This window comes from Pelophylax lessonae, assembly GCF_965119305.1.
Source record: "Pelophylax lessonae genome assembly, chromosome: 5".
NCBI lineage: Eukaryota > Metazoa > Chordata > Amphibia > Anura > Ranidae > Pelophylax > Pelophylax lessonae.
This window is the reverse complement of record NC_138772.1, coordinates 380,460,228-380,479,968: the sequence shown is the minus strand read 5'-3', so window position 1 is coordinate 380,479,968 and position 19,741 is coordinate 380,460,228. Positions and strand designations below refer to the sequence as shown.

The window sequence follows — 19,741 nt, the reverse complement described above, 5'->3', positions numbered from 1 at the left end:
TCAAAAGTTCACCAAGCTTGATCTCAGGCAAGCTTATTTACAGTTTGAGGTCCACCCTTCGTCCCGCAAGTTTCTAACCATCAACACTCACAAGGGACTGTATGAATACAATCGGATGGTGTTTGGTGTAGCCTCCGCCCCCGCCATTTGGCAACGCAAAATGGATGAGATTTTGGCGGACATTCCTTTCACACAGTGCCTGTTAGATGACATGCTCATCACGGGCCTGACGGACCAGGAACACAAGTGTAACGTGGAGCTTGTGTTGGCGAGACTCCAAGAGCAGGGTCTAAAAGTCAACTTGGCGAAATGCCAATTCATGGTACCTAAATTGGAGTTTATTGGCCACCTTGTGGATGCAGAGGGTATACACACCACGGAAGCCAAAGTTGATGCTTTAGTAAAAGCTCCAGCCCCAACCAACCTCCAACAGCTGCAATCATACCTGGGCTTGCTGAACTATTACCACAAATTCCTGCCAGATCTAGCACACACTTTGTTTCCATTGAACAAGCTTTTGGAGAAACACTCCAGATGGAACAGGTCAGCTGCATGCCAATGTGCTCTTGAAGTTTCTAAGCAAAAGCTGTTGGCGTCACGCATGCTCGTGCACTATGACCTCCAAAGGCCTCTCATCTTGGCTTGTGATGCCTCACCCTATGGTCTAGGGGCTGTGCTATCTCATGTTTTACCAGATGGGTTGGAGAAACCAGTGGCATTCTCCAGGTCCTTGACAAAAGCAGAAAGCAATTACTCTCACATTGACAAAGAGGCTCTAGCGCTCACATGGGCAATTAAGAAGTATCATCTTTACCTGTATGGTAGGGAATTCACCATACTGACTGATCATAAACCACTCCTTCAGATCTTTAGCCCTGACAAAGGCATCTCCCAGACTGCGGCCCGTCTTCAACGCTATGACCTATTCTTGGGAGCATATAGCTACAAGATCCAGTATCGCAGCCATGATGCCAATGCTAATGTGGACGCCATGTCCCGTCTGACAAGGACATCAACAGACTCTTCTCCACCAGTCAAGACTTATCGTTACACCAGCCTGTCCTTTGTCTTCTGGGGCGGTAGCAACCCATACAGCCAAGGATACCTTCCTTAAGACAATACTCTCCTGGGTACGGTACGGTTGGCCTGCAACTGTCACACAGGATTATGAACCTTACTTCCGTAGGCGTCTGGAATTAACTGTGGCTGGCAACTGTGTTTTATGGGGAGGCCGAGTGATCGTTCCACAGACCCTCCGGAGACACATTCTGGACTTGCTACATACTGGTCATCCCGGGGGCACACGTATGAAACAAAAGGCCCGAGGCTATGTGTGGTGGCCGAACCTAGACTCAGATATCACGACATAGGTGAATGCGTGTGCTGGATGTGCACAAACTGCAAGAGACCCTTCTCGAGGGTGCATCCAGCCCTGGACTTGACCCACGGTTCCCTGGTTTCGCCTACACTTGGACTTTGCAGGCCCGAGCAGAGGACACACCTTTTTGATCATTATTGATGCCCATTCAAAGTGGCCTGAGGTCATTCCTGTTACCCAGCCGACGACTAAGGCGACGATTTCCATACTGTTACATCTCGCTGCTACGTTTGGATACCCCAGAGAAATTGTCAGACAACGGTGCACAATTCACAAGCCAGGAGTTTCAGGGTTTCCTAACTGCCCACAACATCAAACACAAGTTGACTGCACCTTACCACCCGGCTACAAATGGTCACGCAGAAAGGTTTGTACAGACCTTCAAACGCTATTTCAAAGTTACTGTGGCTACAAGTAAACAGTCCCTGTCACCCCAGCAGCTGGACTCCTTCCTTTCTGCTTACAGAACCACACCACATGCAACCACTGTGAAAACTCCAGCTGAACTTCTTTTGGGTCGGCAGCCATGGACTGTTTTGGACATGCTCCGCCCTCAAACGGTCCAGGAACATATACGGCAGTCTCAAGATAAGAGGGTCGAACACGACGAGATTCCCCGGTTTACAGCCCAGCAAAAGGTATGGGCTCGATCTTATGGCGCTTCCAACACTCGTTGGCTTCCTGCTATCGTCGCAGAGACTTTGAGACCCAAAATGTATAGGGTCTGCCTGGAAGATGGTTCCATTTGCAGACAGCATGCGGACTAATTGCGTCCTCGTTCTCAGCTGCCCGAATCCCTACATCGGCTGCACCTCCAGTGTCTCAAGGATCTGCTCCTACCGGATCAGGATGCATTGAGACTGATGCTCGGGGGGACTCTGAACTTTTGAACTCAGCTCCAACAGAGCCCTCCAGCCCTGGTCCAGAGGTCTGTTCACCCTCTGAGCTTGGCCCCGCCAGTGTCTATTCCGGCCAGCCCTGCTTTCTCCGGCCCCGAGTCACTGGGTGCCCGTCCTCAACGACGCTGTCGCCCTCCTGACCGGTTTTAGCTGCAAGAGTGGTTACGAGACTTTCGACGGGCCCGCCGAAAGTGATCCGCTGCCATGTTCTCCCCGTAGCGTCCCTGGAAGTTGTTCTCACATCCGGACGCGGAAGAAGCCATGTAAATCTCCTGAGTTGGAGGACTGTATTGGACAATTATTAGTTCCTGTTTTATGCCTGTTCTCGTTTTGTTGTTGTTGTTTTTTCTTTTTTTTAGGGATGGATGGAAGGTGTTATACCTGAAGGGTTTCACATGTACTGTTACTTTAAGGCTGGCTCCACCCAGGAGTGATAAGGGTCAGAGTGGCCATCTTAGAGACATGCATTGATATACCGAGCTGTCCTGTAATGCATGTTGGAGTGTACAGCGAGTACTGAATAAACAACCGTTGTTCCAGATCAGAGTCCTGTGTCTCTCACAACATGGAGAATATAACCAAACCTTAAAACCATATACATGTGCCGTGCAAAGTATGTTGAGTGAGTCCAATTATTTGGAACTTAAAAAGTGCACAGTGCATTAAAACAAATTGTGGTCCTGCGAGGAGCCAAGGGGCCACATCATGTAATAAAAGTGCCAACGTGCTTGGACAATTAGTGATACCTGTAGATGGTACTAATAAGTGTTCCACTATGAAAGCAAAAGTGCTGAGATTGCTCTAGAGTGAAAGATTTTATTTAGATTTGCAAAAAGTTGTGCCAGTGATACTGTGGGAGATGTATGCTCACAGGATATGGCGTGCTGGTGAAGTCGGTGCTAATACCCGTGGCCCCCCCACTAGGTAAAAGCACTTACCGCACGGACTACCTGTGGTCCAAACTGCACATCAATCCTGGGTCCCACTTTGTTTCCTCACTGGTGTGTGATGAGCTTGTGCTAAAAGCATAAGATATCTCCCATTGCGTAGTATAGTTTAAGTAAGAAAACACAAAACATATCCACTCAGGAAGTTCACCGTCAGCATGCAGGGTCCATCGCCTAAGCGCTTCCACGGTCCGGAACTACTGCTACCAGAAGTTACGTGTGACGTAGCAAGACGCGCCCTACGCGCTTCGTCACCACAACGTCATCTGGAGCGTGCCATCTAGCGCTACTCCCATTTATATAGGCTGGTTGTATCCTAGCAACTAATCTGTTGCTATGTTGGTCCACCTACAGGGGCCGGCGGCCATTTTTGTGCACCCTGGTAATTATAATGGGATGCCCGGAGTCGAATAGGACACGGTGGATACAGCCTAATACAAATTAATCATGTGAACTTCCTTGCTTATACGCTGTATTGGGACCTTTGTCCCTACATCTCAATTTTGTATTTGTTTAAAAACGGATTGTATATGCTAACACTTTAAAATATATATATATATTAAATGGTAAACAATAGTATAATGGTAAGAAATGAAAAAAAAATATATTATTATTAAATGAACTGTGCAGGGACAGTGAGATGTGTCCAGTGAGGGGTAAAAAACTTTTGAAGTGCTAGTGCTGGTGAGATCCGTGCGGCCTACTCCCCATAAAAGGGGATGGTTGGGGGGTATAGGATTGTAGATAAAAAAAGCAGGTAAAACTATATTTAGGAGAATGCATGTAACATCAGGGCAAAAAAATGCATGTAAAATTATGTATAAGGACATAGTATAAAATGCAGGTAAATGTGGAAAGAACACATATAAAAATCCGATAAAAATGCGATTTTTTTTATATGCGATTTTTATTCATTCATATATGGATTTTTATGTGTTTTTTCCACATATATTTACCTGCATTTTATACTATGTCCATATACATGGTGGAACACTTATTAGTACCATCTACAGCTATCACTACTTGTCTTAGCACGTTGGCACTTTTATTACATCATGTGGCCCCTTGGCCCCTCGCAGGACCACATCTATTTTTTTAATGCACTGTGCACTTTTAAGTTCAAATTAATTGGACTCACTCAACATTCTTTGCACAGCACATGTACCGTATTTTCCGGCGTATAAGACGACTGGGCGTATAAGACGACCCCCCTAATTTTCATCTACCGGTAATACCTATACTTAAGTTACCTTGGAGATATTATACTCGGCGTATAAGACGACCCCCCCATTTTTGGGCGATTTTTTTTTGAGGTTCAAAAGTAGTCTTATATGCCAGAAAATACAGTATATGGTTTTAAGGTTTTTTTATCCATTGTGCATTGTGGTAGCGTCGGCAAACCAACATATTTGCACCCCTTTATTCACTCACTACCTCAGAGGTAGGTTATTATAAAAAAAATTCAGGATACTCTATAGCGCAGGTATTACTTTACCCCCCTTTTCACAATGTTCTTTGATGTGTACAAGCAGTGAGAGACTGCATATATTCAGCACTTGTTTATGTGAAGGAGATTAAGACATCAATTCAAATTGTATGCAATTATGTCACTGCCTTTTCCCAAACGTTGAGCTTCCATTGTGGACGATGTGTTTGGGAGTTTATGCATCCACACATCAGCAGTGAAACTGCGCCCTTTGTGAACTAACCTGTGGGAGGGAGATGACATTTTGGTTTACTGCAGCTACGAACATATCTGTTCTTTGAACATCTGCAATTGGAAAATCTCCTCTAGATCACAAAGTTTATACACTGTTCTTGCTTCACTTATGCCATTTAGTTGACCCCAAAAATTTTTAACAACATTTCCAAGTCATTGTCCGCAACTTTCCAGAAACTTTGTCATATCAAATTATGGAAATGATGAACTTTATCTGCTATGGAGATGAAAATTACATTTAGTCAATGAGGTGATGATTTTTGTTGACTCTCGCCAATATTTAGAGACTGCACATATTGAGCATTTATTTGTGTCAAGAAGACTTGAATACCAACCAAAGTTTGTATGCAATCATATCGTTGGTTTCTTTGGAAACATCAAGCTCATATCGTGTCTCTATTTTTAGGAGACCTCTATGTTGGGGAGCTTCTACATCAGTCATGGAACTGTACACTCTATGAACAGACCTGTCAAAGGGAGATAAAGAATTGGTTCACGCTGATCATGGATACATCTGTTCTTTGAATATCTCCTCCAGACTATGGTGCTTTGTTCCCATTTCATTCATGCTATTACATTTGACTCTCCTTTATTAAGATTGTTGTTCTACAGGAGAGGGTTCCACATTTTGGATGGGAGTCCATTAGATGAGCGTTTCATCTTTTTGATATTGTGAATCTTTCTTTATGTAGGGATGAGCCAATGCCTGGCTTTGAGTTTTTTCTATTTTATTATGGCTGATATGTGATTGTATTTTATGTACTTTTAATTTATGCTATTAAAGGTCTATCAATTCACACATGGGGCCTTGTATCAGTCAAATTTTGGCTTATTTCGTTGACATTTTACAAAGGCATATAAAAGGGTAGAGCTTCAATCCTTATAATGTGCTTTTGGTGTCTCTGTATCACATGAGCACATAGTGTAGCCAGTCTTTGTTTGGGAGCCAGAACTATTATTGGTAGGGGATCAAATACTTTTTTTACTCAACTGCAACCCCATTCATAACATTTGTATCATGTGTTTTTTTTTTCTGGACTTGTGGTTTATATTTTGTCTCTATAATTTAAAATACAATTATGATCACAATTCTAGACGCTTCATTTCTTGTATGTATGTATATATATGTATATATATGTATGTATATATATATATATATATATATATATATATATATATGTGTATGTATATATGTATGTATGTATGTGTAATATATATATATATATATATATATATATATATATATATATATATATATATATATATATATATATATATTAAAGTTTTATTTATTTTTTAAACTACAATGGGGGGTTATCTGTCTCTCTGCTACTTATTGCAAGTCAATGATACAAGCTAGCCATACATGGTTCATATTTTGGGCAATTCAGCATGAAATTTATACTTTGGATGCCCTTGTCGACATGAGCCAGCTTAGCAAAAGTTGATTTAAAACTTGACTGAGCTAGATGGTAAATTATTGGCTGAGCATTGACTGCATACTGCTAGATGCTATTTGAATACAACCACCTTTAAGCCTAGGTCTCCACTAGGGATCAACCGATTATCGGAGGGCCAATATTCACTTTTCCCGATATATCGGTATCGTCCCCGCAATTTGTCAATATTACCGATATTGTCGTGACGTCATTGCGTATGTTGCAGCACGCGCCTCCACGCACTGGGCCTAACCTTCTGCCTTCTTAGGCCACCTCCCTCGCCTTGGACAGCCTCATCTGGAGTCGGCAGTCTCTCGGGAGTGTATAACACAGCCATACACCCACCCATAGCAGCCCTGTACCAGCCAGCCAGTCACAGGCCCTGTGTGCCAGCCAGTTTTTTTTAACCCTTTAATTGTCTTTCGAAATTCAGTGGAGATGGATGCAGATAGTCAAAGTAAAAGTGTAATATGGGACTATTTCTCATCTCCATTTCCAGGAAAAGCAGCAGTGTGCAACACATGCACAAACAATTTAAGCATGGGATCAGCAATTGCAAAAATCAAAAATACGTTTATAAATTGTATCATGCAGCACAGAAAAAAACACAATCACAAGGTGAAATACCAGTATCCCAGCAGGCACCAATAACAGATATGTTTCAGAAAAAAACCAGGTGGCTAAATTCAGATGGAAGATCCCAACTGCTGGACAGAGTAATCGCAGAGATGATGGTCACTGATAACCAGCCATTTACAATGGTGTCTGACTCTAGATTTAAGTGGTTGATGTCCATAGTTGAGCCAAGGTACACACTGAGGAGTGACAAATATTATCGAACTGAAATTCTGGGTAAGTTTCACCAAAAGGTCGTTGAGAAAGTAAAGATTATAGTAAAGATTATGTTGAAACCAGAGAATGCTAGCAACTCACTCATTCACGACTGACTGCTGGTCAGGACAAACAGTCACTAATGGGTCTTACATGCCACTTCATTGATGGGGCGGATGGACAAGAAGGCATTTGGTGTTGAATACAAAAGTGATGCAAGGAACCCACACTGGGGAATACATTAGAGAAGGGTTTCTAGTCATGCTGGAAGACTGGGGGATCACCAAAGACCGAGTGATGCTTGTGCTTCGAGACAGCAGAGCGAACATGGTGAAAGGAATGAGGCTTGCTGACGTGTTGGACCTCAGTTGCATGGCACACACCCTCCAACTTGAGGTAAATTATGGTCTGTCAAGCCAGAAAGCTTTGCTTGATATAATTGGCATGCTGAAGAGGTGCACAGGCCATTTCCACCTTTCAAGCCTTGCCAAACAGCGACTGAGGTGCATTCAGAAAGACCTTGGCCGAACCAAAAACAACTTGATTAACGCTGTTCTAACACAATGGAACTCAACACTTCACATGCTGCAAAGAATGCTGGAGCAGAAGCGAGCTCTTACCATCTATTCAGGTGAATATGGAGGATATTCTTGTCCTACTGCTGATCAGTGGGACATTGTAGCCAATGTCATTGAGACCCTCCTCCCCATAGAGGAAGTGACACTAGAGGTGAGTCATTGCGACTCATCTGTGTCATCTGTCATCCCATGTTTGAGAGTGCTGAAGATGCTTCTTCAAGAGAATGAAGAACCCAACACACGTGGCACTGAAACATGTAGGCAGGCCATGAGGGACCACCTTGCCAAACGTTGTGAGAAGCATGAAGAGCATAAAAATGTTGTGCTTGCATGTCTTTTGGATCCTCGATACAAGAATCATGCTTTCTTTTCTGAAGACGTATTGGCCAAGGCAAAACAATGGCTAACAGAAAATATTCAACAGGAGGTGCAGGAGGTTCGAAGAGACAAGTCAGGAAGAGCAGGTTTCTAATCTGGAAGAGCAGGATGCTGCAAAAATAGAAAAATGTCCAAAAAGTCAACGGACAGAAGAAAAACATCATCGTGGTTGAATAGATGCCATAGTGTTTTATTGGGGCCTCATGCAGCATAGGATTCTTCTGAATCCTCAATCACCCTGGATGATGAACTTCATCTCTATTTGAAGGAACCAGTAATTAATAGAAGTGGTGATCCTCTTCAGTGGTGGAAAGAAAATGAGGCAAGCTACAAAAGACTTGCTTCTCATGCTAGAAGATACCTTTCTGCTCCTTCTTCCTTGGTACCAAGTGAGCGTGTTTTTAATGAAGTTGCAGCAATATATAAAACTAACAGAAGCTGTTTAACAGGTAAACATGCTGAAATGCTATGCTTTCTGCACTACAATATTATTCTACTTAACTGGGAGTATTGAAAGCGAGTAGTACTAGTGTTCAGTCCACTGTCTTTTGCACTGCAGCGCAGCTACTAGATTAAATCATTGCAGAGCAGACAGTGAGGGCACTACTGCAGCAGTTTATGTAAATTTTGTTTTTGGAAGCCTTTAGTTATTTTCCCAGCACTTTATTTTTCACAGTTGTCTAGTTGTCTACTCTTCTAGGACTCATTCGTTCACGATGTAAACCTGATGTACCTGCAAGTGAAAGCTGTGCCGTTTTCCGATCAGTTTTCATGCAGCTAAATTGTGAAGAATGAGCCTTTCATGTTAATGTTAATAAACATTAACCTGTTTAGTACCAGATTTGTGTCAAAAATTGTCTTTATTTTTCAAAACTTTAAATGTACAAAATATTGTCCGATACTTGGTGACCAAGATATTGGTATCGGCCCTGAAAAAAACCTATCGGTCTATCCCTAGTCCCCACTGAGACTGGTTTAAAATCATGCGAGTTCAGCTAAACTCGCACGATTCTGAACCGTCATTTTCAGTCCGACTTCGGGGAGGTTTTCAGACATCTGTGCAGGAACCCGCACAGATGTCTATTGAAATCGCCTTAAAAGTTGCCAAAAGTAATACAGAAACTTTCGGGAATCAGTGCGGCGCTGCAAAAGGTGATTTGGGCTGTGCCATTGCCGGCAATTGGCTCAGATTTGGCGTGCGATTTGACATGTCAAAACAGACCAAGGTGGACGGTGGGCTAAGGGAGATTCCTCCATCCACACTGTTTAGCATGGATGCAGGAATCAATTTCTCTAGGTTCAGACTAGTCTACAAGTGTATGGCTTACCTTAAAGTGGAGTTCTGGCCTATTTTGCAACTTAAGTGATTCCTGGAGTGCTCGCTATGTTGATCAACAATTGGGCATTTTACATTTTTTTTCGGGGTCCCTTACCTTATTTTCAGGGCATTTTTGATTGTACTTCCTCCTTCTCCCTCCTCTGTGGCCACGGCCACCGACATCACTTCCGCCTTTGCATTGCATCCTGGGAGCTGTTTGTCATCACTCCCAGGAGGCTGGAATCAGGAAAACTCCCAGAACACTCCCTGGAATCAGGAAGAAGGACACAGCAGATTACACTTCGGCTTCAGATGCCCACATCCAAGATGGCTGCGCTCAGACAGCATTTTTAAAAGTAAGATTTTGACTAAAATCCAATACTGTACACCTTGTAAGTATGAGAATAGCGGTTCTGTAAAGGGCAATGGATTAGTATTATAGGGGTATCTTTAGTTAAAAAAGGTATTTGAGGCCGGAACTCCGCTTTAAGTGGTAAAATCAGTCGATGGCACCGGAGCATACACCTCTAAAAACTTGTGACTTAACAGACGTTCATTAAATAAATATTTGGGGTTTGGAGGCATAGCGTAACCAGTCATGATTTAAAAGCTTGCCAGCAGAGGTCTCTAGTGATTCTATGTACGGTTTTTGGCTTTTATCTGCGTTCTTTCCAAATCTGAACTTGGTTTAAAGTCTTCTGTTCTGTTCTTGCCTTTGTTTTGTTTTTGTTTCACACCGTGTTATATAGTGGTGGCTAAACTGTTATTATTCTATAAAAATTTAGTTGACTTTTTCCTTTTGTATAGCGCTTTAACAATCTGGTTTTTCAGAAACCAATGTTGCTTATAAACTGGTCTCTCTTTACCTCCAGGAAAGCAGAACACTGAAGAATCAGTCTATCATGGAAGGTAGCTCCCACTTCCCTCAGAGGTTTTCATCTAGTGCCAGTGGCGAGGCATTGAATCATGAGAAACCACCTGCGTCTGTAGATGTTCAGATTACAGGTTCAAGTACCGCTGTTGTCAGTGGTTTATCAGATGAATATTTATCCCCTACCTGTTTACAAAATGAAAACGCCGCCTCAGATGCCTGGCAGTCTTCTCAAGCACCGGCCTTTCAGTGGAGCTTTGATCAAGGCGGCAGTGAAAAAGGTAAGTTCTGATGTGATAAAAGCACCACTTATACAAGTTTTTTATATTGTGGTAATACTGCACTTGGAGCTAAAGTGTAATTTAAGTCCAGAATACTCCTTTTTTTTTTTTTTCACCATTTAATCCAACAGTCATGTACAGCTCGAAGTGCATTTCAAAGATGACTCTGAGCAGGCAGGGACATTTGTTTTATTTAATAAAAGACATTGCATGTTTCTTCTGCAGTAAAGACCCTGCTGGCTTGCAATTTCTTTTAAGACTTTAATTCAACTTTAAAGCCTGACCCTGGAAAGTCCTAATATATCGCACGACTAAGGTGTTACCAATCGTGACTTATCGGAAACTTTTCTCTCTTATTCATTGACGGACACCGCTCCTCATCTAGACCACTGGGTTATACTGCCCCCTACAGGATTTGGACACTATACAGGAAAAAACTTGACTATGCCTATGGGGCAGTCCCAGGGAGTATACTTCCACTATCAGCTGTAGGCACTCTGTTTTCTAATGCTTTGTCAGGAGTAAGGACGTAGTTCCTTGCTGGGAAATTTAATTTTTTTTCCTAGCTTTGCTATTTTGTTCCTGTGAGAATCCTACTATCAACTGCTGGACGGGTGATGGACTGGATAATCTAGATCCAGAGGGTACCCCCAATCTGGTCAGCGAGGGTGCGCAGGCCTCAGCTCTGCGCTAGGTCGGCCGTGGCTCCAGTGAGGTTAGCTGAAGCCTCTGCTCTTCTTTGGGCATCTGCCTTTCTGGGATCAGTGCACTTGCGGCTGGGCCGCCACAAAAATTTCGACCGCGGCTTGCGGCCTACTTGGCGCCTCCTTTGGAAGGGGTAACACTGTGGGGGCAGTTTATTTATTTTTTTGCAGCCGTCCCGCCATTATTGGGTAGGACACCTACTCCTTTAGTGCTGCAGGACCATCAGGGTACCCTGTTGGCGCGTCCGTGTCACGGCGGGCGGCCCCCTTTTTACGGGGGCTATTTTTCCTATTATGCAGGCCTCTATAGAGGGGTTCGGAGGGCGACTCCCCTTTTGTTTTTGTTTTTTTTTTTTTCCTTTGCAGGGTCCAGTAGGTGGTCCATTTGTGGGCTCTTGGTCGGCGTCCCCTTTGCGGGATCGCAGTCGGCAGCCATCCCCTGATTATGTTTTCCAGGTGAGCTTAGTATATAGCACCCCCCGCCCTCCCCTACCTCATCTGTCTCATCAGATTCTAAAACTGTTTTGGCTGCTGCGGACATGAGTCACCCCACTGTGTCTGCGTCTATGCACCCTGTGTGCTCAGATACTGAGGATGATACCTCCTAGCTGCGCATGAAAAGGTGCTGTTGGATGCACTGATTGTTTCAGTGCGTAAAACTTTTTAAATGGAGGATGCAGGGTCTTATGTGCCGGTCCCTTTTGGCACCAACAGGCCCTCCAAAGCAGAGAGGGTGTCCCCCCTTCCGCTTACTTTGACAACATTGTCATAAAACAGTGGGGTTGGCCAAAAGCACTCTTGTGGTCCCTAAGCGTTTTGCAATGTGATATCCATATGAGGATTCCCTCCCTAAAAAAAAAAAAAAAAAAATACCCACCTGTAGTGGACTTGCGGGTTTCCAGGTAAAATAAAGCTACCCTAATTCCAGTTGAGGCGTCCCAGCCTTTAAAGATCCGGCTGATAGGAGGGCGGAGGCTCTGGCCCGACATATGTTCTCTGTTGCTGTTTTGGCACTTAGGCTGGTATTTACTATTGCCCTGGTATCGCAAACTGTTCGAGTGGGCTCAATTTTTACGCCAAGTTTTTTTTTTTTTTAAAACTGTCATTTTTGGTTCCGGCCAAGTGCATCCTGAATTTTCGGTTTCGGTACCGAAATTTCCATTCGGTGCAGCTCTACTATATATGGGGGATGGGAATTGCTTTGATTTGATTTCAGCCTTGAGAAATTTTTTTTAGTCTCTTTAAATTAGCTGTGCATAATGCCTTAGCATGTGTACTGTAATATATGCTGGTATTCCATTTAGTATATTTATTTTTACTTTCTTAATGGTTTGTTATACCTTCGGACTTGACTATGAAGCATTTGTAGACTTAACCATCTGGCATTTGTGTAGTTTGGTTTCCTCCCTCTCATCAGAGTGTGCATTGGTGTTTGGCAGGTAGAAGATGCAGGTCTGTCAACTCAGATAGCTAAATGTAAGTTCTATTGAGTGATACGGTTGTTTTTAAAACATTAACTTCTGTTAATAGTGGCCCTAAAAAAAAAATTATGGCAACACCTTCCTCATGATGTTACTTTACTAAAAAAAAGCAAAAAAAACAAAACTCAAATACTTACCCAGGTCGGAGTCCAATTTTCTTTAATATTGCTCTGTGTTAGGCAGAGGCATTGGACATAGTTGCACAAATCTTTAATAAAATTGGCGTTTTAGGTAGAGCTGAAAAAATGTGTTTGCCATTTCTGCTCAATCCTGCTTTTGTTCTTGTCCATTGAGGGACACAGGAAGTCTGTCACATTTTGGTTTATACTGCCTTCTACAGGAGGAATAGACACTGTCAAACTGTAGGCCAGTCCAGAATAACACCATCTATTACCAGCATTTTTTTTTTTATTTTCTTCCTTTTTATCCTAAATCTTCTGTGTACAAGACCAGCATAGCGGTGGAGTTTTTTCCAGGTCTCACGCCATTGGCATTGCCTCAGCACTAGCGCTATTTCTGTAGATTCACTCCATTTGTGGAGCTGAGCAATTGGAGTTGCCTCTTTTACTTTGGTCACTGGGGTACAGTTTTACATTTTCTGATTCCTGACAGCCTCTGCCTGAAAGGGGTTAATAGAGGGACTGAGCACTGACATACTTGCCTGCCATTCAACATCGAGGAAGCCTTTTCTTGCTTTTGCTGCTGCTTTGCCAAGAGCCATGTGGAACTTGGCTTGATCCTTGGTCTGTTCTGCCTCTGCAGTCACTTCTGGCCATCTTACCCTCATCTGCTTCCAGCTGTTTGTGCTTCAGGAGTACCTGGGGCCTTACTTTATACCTTGAGGCTTATGTTGTCTAACTGCCATATGATTGCAACCTGTTTGATTCTAGACACAATAGGTTCTCCAGGTACCCACTTCAGTATAAATGAGAACCGAAGGAGAAACCTCAAAAACAGAACACAAAAACATAATCACAAAAGGGTGGGAACCTGCCGAGTAACTGGTAACTCCAGTTTTCCCCAGTCGTCTTACAGGATAGCCCATGAGATGATCAGCGAGAACTTATCAAGTTGGGATGGGACCACTGCTTGGAGGACATTAACACCTAAAGTCTTGATCCTGACTCATTAAAAGGTCCAAAAAGTAGTGGCGAATGAATGTGGAAAAGCTAGACCAGGTTTACTGCCTTACGTAATTGCTCAAGATTGGCACCAGCTCGGTTTGCATATGATGCTGCTAAGGCTCTGGTGAAGTATACATTCATCCAGAGAGGAGGATTTGTATCTATACTACTTAAGGCTTCTGAAAGGACTTGTCCCATCATCTTACTAAGGTAGCTTTAAAGGCCTGTTTATTTCTTAGATTCCCCACAAAAAGCACAAATGGAGCCTGTGTAGAAGGAAAAGTGTTTGGCTGTCTCCAAATCGGACAATTGAATCTCTTCATACAAAGAGACGGAGAAATAAAAGTTAAAAGCTTTTTTTTTTTTTTCTTTTTTTTTTTTTAAACTGCAGTGTGCATGACCCCGAAGACACAACTCTTTCTCTCTGGCATTAGAAGGATTATTGCAAAAAGTGGGACTAAAATTGTCCCCTTTTCTGTGGAAAGTAGATGATCCCTTTTGGAAGGAACTCCGTATCGGTTTTCAAAATAACGTATACCTCCAGGATTGTAAAAAAAGGTTCCTTTAAGTTCCCTAATCATACTGGCAGAAGTGATGGCAAATAAAAAAAGGTGTCCTAAGTATGAACAATTTAAGACCAAACTTTGAAATTGGCTCAAACGGAGACTTGCTTAAACCTGTAACACTAGGGCTAGGTCTCCATTTGGGCACCATGTGACCTTTTTTGGGTCTTCTCCTGGACAAGGCTATATAGATAGATAGATAGATAGATGTAGATAGATATAGATAGACGGAGAGAGATATATATCTCTATCTATCTGTCGATCTATATACAGTCAGGTCATAAATATTGTGACATCTACACAATTCTAATCTTTTTGGCTCTATACACCACCACAATGGATTTAAAATGGGACAAACGAGAAACTGCAGACTTTCAGCTTTAATATGAGGGTATTTACAGGTCCCTCTCAAAAAATTAGCATAATGTGATAAAGTTCATTATTTTCTGTAATGTACTGATAAACATTAGACTTTCATATATTTTAGATTCATTACACACAACTGAAGTAGTGCAAGCCTTTTATTGTTTTAATATTGATGATTTTGGCATACAGCTCATGAAAAACCAAAATTCCTATCTCAAAAAATTAGCATATTTCATCCGACCAATAAAAAAAAAAGTGTTTTTAATCCAAAAAAAGTCAACCTTCAAATAATTATGTTCAGTTATGCACTCAATACTTGGTCGGGAATCCTTTTGCAGAAATGACTGCTTCAATGCGGCGTGGCATGGAGGCAATCAGCCTGTGGCACTGCTGAGGTGTTATGGAGGCCCAGGATGCTTCGATAGTGGCCTTGAGCTCATCCAGAGTGTTGGGTCTTGCGTCTCTCAACTTTCTCTTCACAACATCCCACAGATTCTCTATGGGGTTCAGGTCAGGAGAGTTGGCAGGCCAATTGAGCACAGTAATACCATGGTCAGTAAACCATTTACCAGTGGTTTTGGCACTGTGAGCAGGTGCCAGGTCGTGCTGAAAAATGAAATCTTCATCTCCATAAAGCTTTTCAGCAGATGGAAGCATGAAGTGCTCCAAAATCTAGTGCTCCAAAATGATAGCTAGCTGCATTGACCCTGCCCTTGATAAAACACAGTGGACCAACACCAGTAGCTGACATGGCACCCCAGACCATCACTGACTGTGGGTACTTGACACTGGACTTCAGGCATTTCCCTCTCCCCAGTCTTCCTCCAGACTCTGGCACCTTGATTTCCGAATGACATGCAAAATTTGCTTTCATCTGAAAAAAGTACTTTGGACCACTGAGCAACAGTCCAGTGCTGCTTCTCTGTAGCCCAGGTCAGGCGCTTCTGCTGCTGTTTCTGGTTCAAAAGTGGCTTGACCTGGGGAATGTGGCACCTGTAGCCCATTTCCTGCACACTCCTGTACACGGTGGCTCTAGATGTTTCTACTCCAGAATCAGTCCACTGCTTCCGCAGGTCCCCCAAGGTCTAAAATCGGTCCTTCTCCACAATCTTCCTCAGGGTCCGGTCAACTCTTCTGGTTGTGCAGCGTTTTCTGCCACACTTTTTCCTTCCCACAGACTTCCCACAGAGGTGCCTTAATGCAGCACTCTGGGAACAGCCTATTCGTTCAGAAATTTATTTCTGTGTCTTACCCTCTTGCTTGAGGGTGTCAATGATGGCCTTCTGGACAGCAGTCAGGTCGGCAGTCTTACCCATGATTGCGGTTTTGAGTAATGAACCAGGCTGAGTGTTTTTAAAAGCCTCAGGAATCTTTTGCAGGTGTTTAGAGTTAATTAGTTGATTCAGATGATTAGGTTAATAGCTAGTTTAGAGAACCTTTTCATGATATGCTAATTTTTTGAGATAGGAATTTTGGGTTTTCATGAGCTGTATGCCAAAATCATCAATATTAAAACAATAAAAGGCTTTCACTACTTCAGTTGTGTGTAATGAATATGAAAGTCTAATGTTTATCAGTACATTACAGAACATTACAGAAAATAATGAACTTTATCACAATTTGCAAATTTTTTGAGAGGGACCTGTACATCCAAATCAGGTGAACGGTGTAGGAATAACAGTTTGTATAGGTGCCTGCCACTTTTTTAAGCGACCAAAAGTAATGGGACAGGTTAACAATCATAAATTAAACTTTCACTTTTTAATGGTTGCAAATCCTTTGCAGTCAATTGCAGCCTGAAGTTTGGAACGCATATGCCTCGTTTCCACTGAGCGGATCGGTTCGGTTCGATAGGGTACGCTAATTTGAGTGTTTCAATTATGAAAGTAGCCCATACAACCGAACCAAACCGCACCATTCCTGGTCCTGCTTCAGATGTAGGGCCATAGGAAATGGTACGGTACGGTTAGGGCGGAGCTTCTGGCGTCACACGATAGATTCCACTGATTGTCGGACAGGAAAACTTCAATGCTCACGTCAAATGAAAGAGCAAAACAAACACCTCATTTGGTGTAAACCCCGCATGGTCCCTGGTGGCCCGACTTGCAGTGGAAACGCTCACCTGAATAGACCGGACCATTCTAACCCTTCCAAACTGTACCGACCCGAACCGTTCCGCTCAGTGGAAACGAGGCAATAGACATCACCAGACGCTGGGTTTCATCCCTGGTGATGCTCTGCTAGGCCTCTACTGCAACTGTCTTCGGTTCTTGCTTGTTCTTGGGGGATTTTCGCTTGATTTTTGTCTTCAGCAAGTGAAATGCATGCTCAATTGGATTCAGGTCATGTGATTGACTTGGCCATTGCATAACATTCCACTTTCCCTTAAAAAAAAAAACAACTTTGGTTGCTTTCACAGTATGCTTTGCGTCATTGTCCATCTGCACTGTGAAGCGCCGTCCAATGAGTTCTGAAGCATTTGGCTGAATATGAGCAGATATTGCCCGAAACACTTCAGAGTTCATCCTGCTGCTTTTGTCAGCAGTCACATCAATAAATACAAGAGAACAGTTCCTTTGGCAGCCATACATGCCCACGCCATGACACTACCACCACCATGCTTCACTGATGAGGTGGTATGCTTTGGATCATGAGCAGTTCCTTTCCTTCTCCATCCTCTTCTCTTCCCATCACTCTGGTACAAGTTGATCTTGGTCTCCTCTGTCCATAGGATGATCCTGAACTGTGAAGGCTTTTTTAGATGTTTGGAAAACTCTAATCTGGCCTTCCTGTTTTTGAGGCTAACCAGGCTTAAATCTTGTGGTGAACCCTCTGTATCCACTCTGGTGAAATCTTCTCTTAATTGTTGACTTTGACATACATACACCTACCTCCTGGAGAGTGTTCGTGTTCTGGCCAACTGTTGTGAAGGGTGTTTTCTTCACCAGGGAAAGAATTCTTGGGTCATCCACCACAGTTGTTTTCCGTGGTCTTCCGGGTCTTGGTGTTGCTGAGCTCACCGGTGCATTCTTTCTTTTTAAGGATGTTCCAAACAGTTGACTTGGCCACACCTAATGTTTTTGCTATCTCTCTGATTGGTTTGTTTTGTTTTTTTTCAGCCTAATGATGACTTGCTCTTTGGAGTGACAGCTCTTTGGATCTCATATTGAGAGTTGATAGCAACAGATTCCAAATGCAAATAGCACACTTGAAATTAACTCTGGACCTTTTATTTGCTCCTTGTAAATGGGATAATGAGGGAATAACACACACCTGGCCATGGAACAGCTGAGAAGCCAATTGTCCCATTACTTTTGGTCCCTAAAAAAGTGGGAGGCACATATACAAACTGTTGTAATTCCTTAACCTTTCACCTGATTTAGATGTAAATGCCCTCAAATCTATCTATATGTGTATATATGTATGTGTGTGTGTATGTATGTGTGTGTATGTGTATGTGTATATATATATATATATATATATATATATATATATATATATATATATATATATATATATATATATATATATATATATATATATATATAATATTTCTCTATCGCTCATTGACAGACGTAGTCCTCGGTGATACAGCACCTTCGGGTTATGTTGCCTCCACAGGAGTAGGACTAGACAGGAAATGAAAAATGCTCTGGCCACACCCCAGGGGCAGTCCCCGAGGGTATATCCTCTCTCTCTCCGCCACAGCAAATCAGTTTTTTTCTGTCTAGTCAGGAGTAAGGACCTAGATACCTTGCTGGGATCTTCGGTCCTGGCAGGATTTTTTTCTTAGAAAAGAATTTTTTAAGACAGCTTTTTTTCTCCAGTGTTCCTGTGAGATCTTCAAGCAAGAAAGCTGAACTGGGCGACGGGCGGGATGTTGAGATCCAGTGGTCACCCCAGTTCAGCCTACGAGCGCGTGCAGGCCATAGCTTCGCGCTGGGTCGGCCGCGACATAGTCCCACTGGACGGGGACTGACCCTGCGAGTTAAACGTCTCGCTGAAACGCCAAAGACCATGAGTCACGGCACCCGTATTGGTCGACAGCCCTCCTACCTCGGTGGAGAGGGGTACTGTCAGGAGTTGGCGCCCGCCTGGTTCCGGTATGGTGAGTAGTATGTTCCCCCTTTCCCCCTGACGGGTCTTGTGGTGAACGCGGGCCCCTCTCTGTAATGGTAAGGATGGGTTCCCCTCTATCCTACAACATGTCACAGATCCCCCTAATTGAGTGTGATTTTTGTGTACAAGAAGCCAGGAGGCTTGGTTTGGGAGCTGACAATCTAATTGTAAAAATGTGTAAATGATTGTAGTCAGTGGCAGTACTAGAACTTTACTGTGATAGTATAAGGTATCCTACCTGTCAGTAGCCACAGGGCGATGTCTATACATGTATACTGCATTCCAGATCATTCCTCCAGCTAAGCAGCGGACCGCATACGGCCCGCTAGGGTCCGGTACCTCCGACCACGCTGACCACCATGAGGGTGAAGGGTTGTGAGGCCGAGATCCTTCTGCAGACATGCCGCTATTCTGTGCAGGCCGCCGCCATTGTCTGGTAGATCGCACGAGGCCGCCATTTTGGTGTAGCCTCGTGTCTCCAGCATGGGGGCGGCCATGTTTGAGGTGACTCAAACACCTCATGGAGCCAGGGGGAGGAGCCGGCAGGCGTGTTAAGGGGCGGAGCCGCCTCTTTTACCCAGGAAATAGGGCCAAAGACTTCCTGTCTGTAACAAGACAAGCACTGAGCAAGCTGATGAAAACTTCTGTGCATCAGGGATGAGCCTTGGGGTCTGTCTCTCTCTCTGTGGGGTCCAAAAAGGCAGGTAACACTGAGGGGCGCTGTTGCGACTGGGGGACACAAAA

The 19,741-nt window shown here is 43.4% G+C and overlaps 1 protein-coding gene across 1 annotated transcript in view; it reads left to right on the top strand.

Moving 5' to 3' along the window:
- The window catches only part of CEP192 (centrosomal protein 192), a 506,433-nt gene that overhangs the window by 162,209 nt on the left and 324,483 nt on the right, over positions 1–19,741 (top strand). Inside the window, exon 13 of the mRNA XM_082258491.1 lies at positions 10,361–10,640. Within this exon, the coding sequence (XP_082114617.1) occupies positions 10,361–10,640 (280 nt within the window). The remainder of the gene's footprint in view (positions 1–10,360; positions 10,641–19,741) is intronic.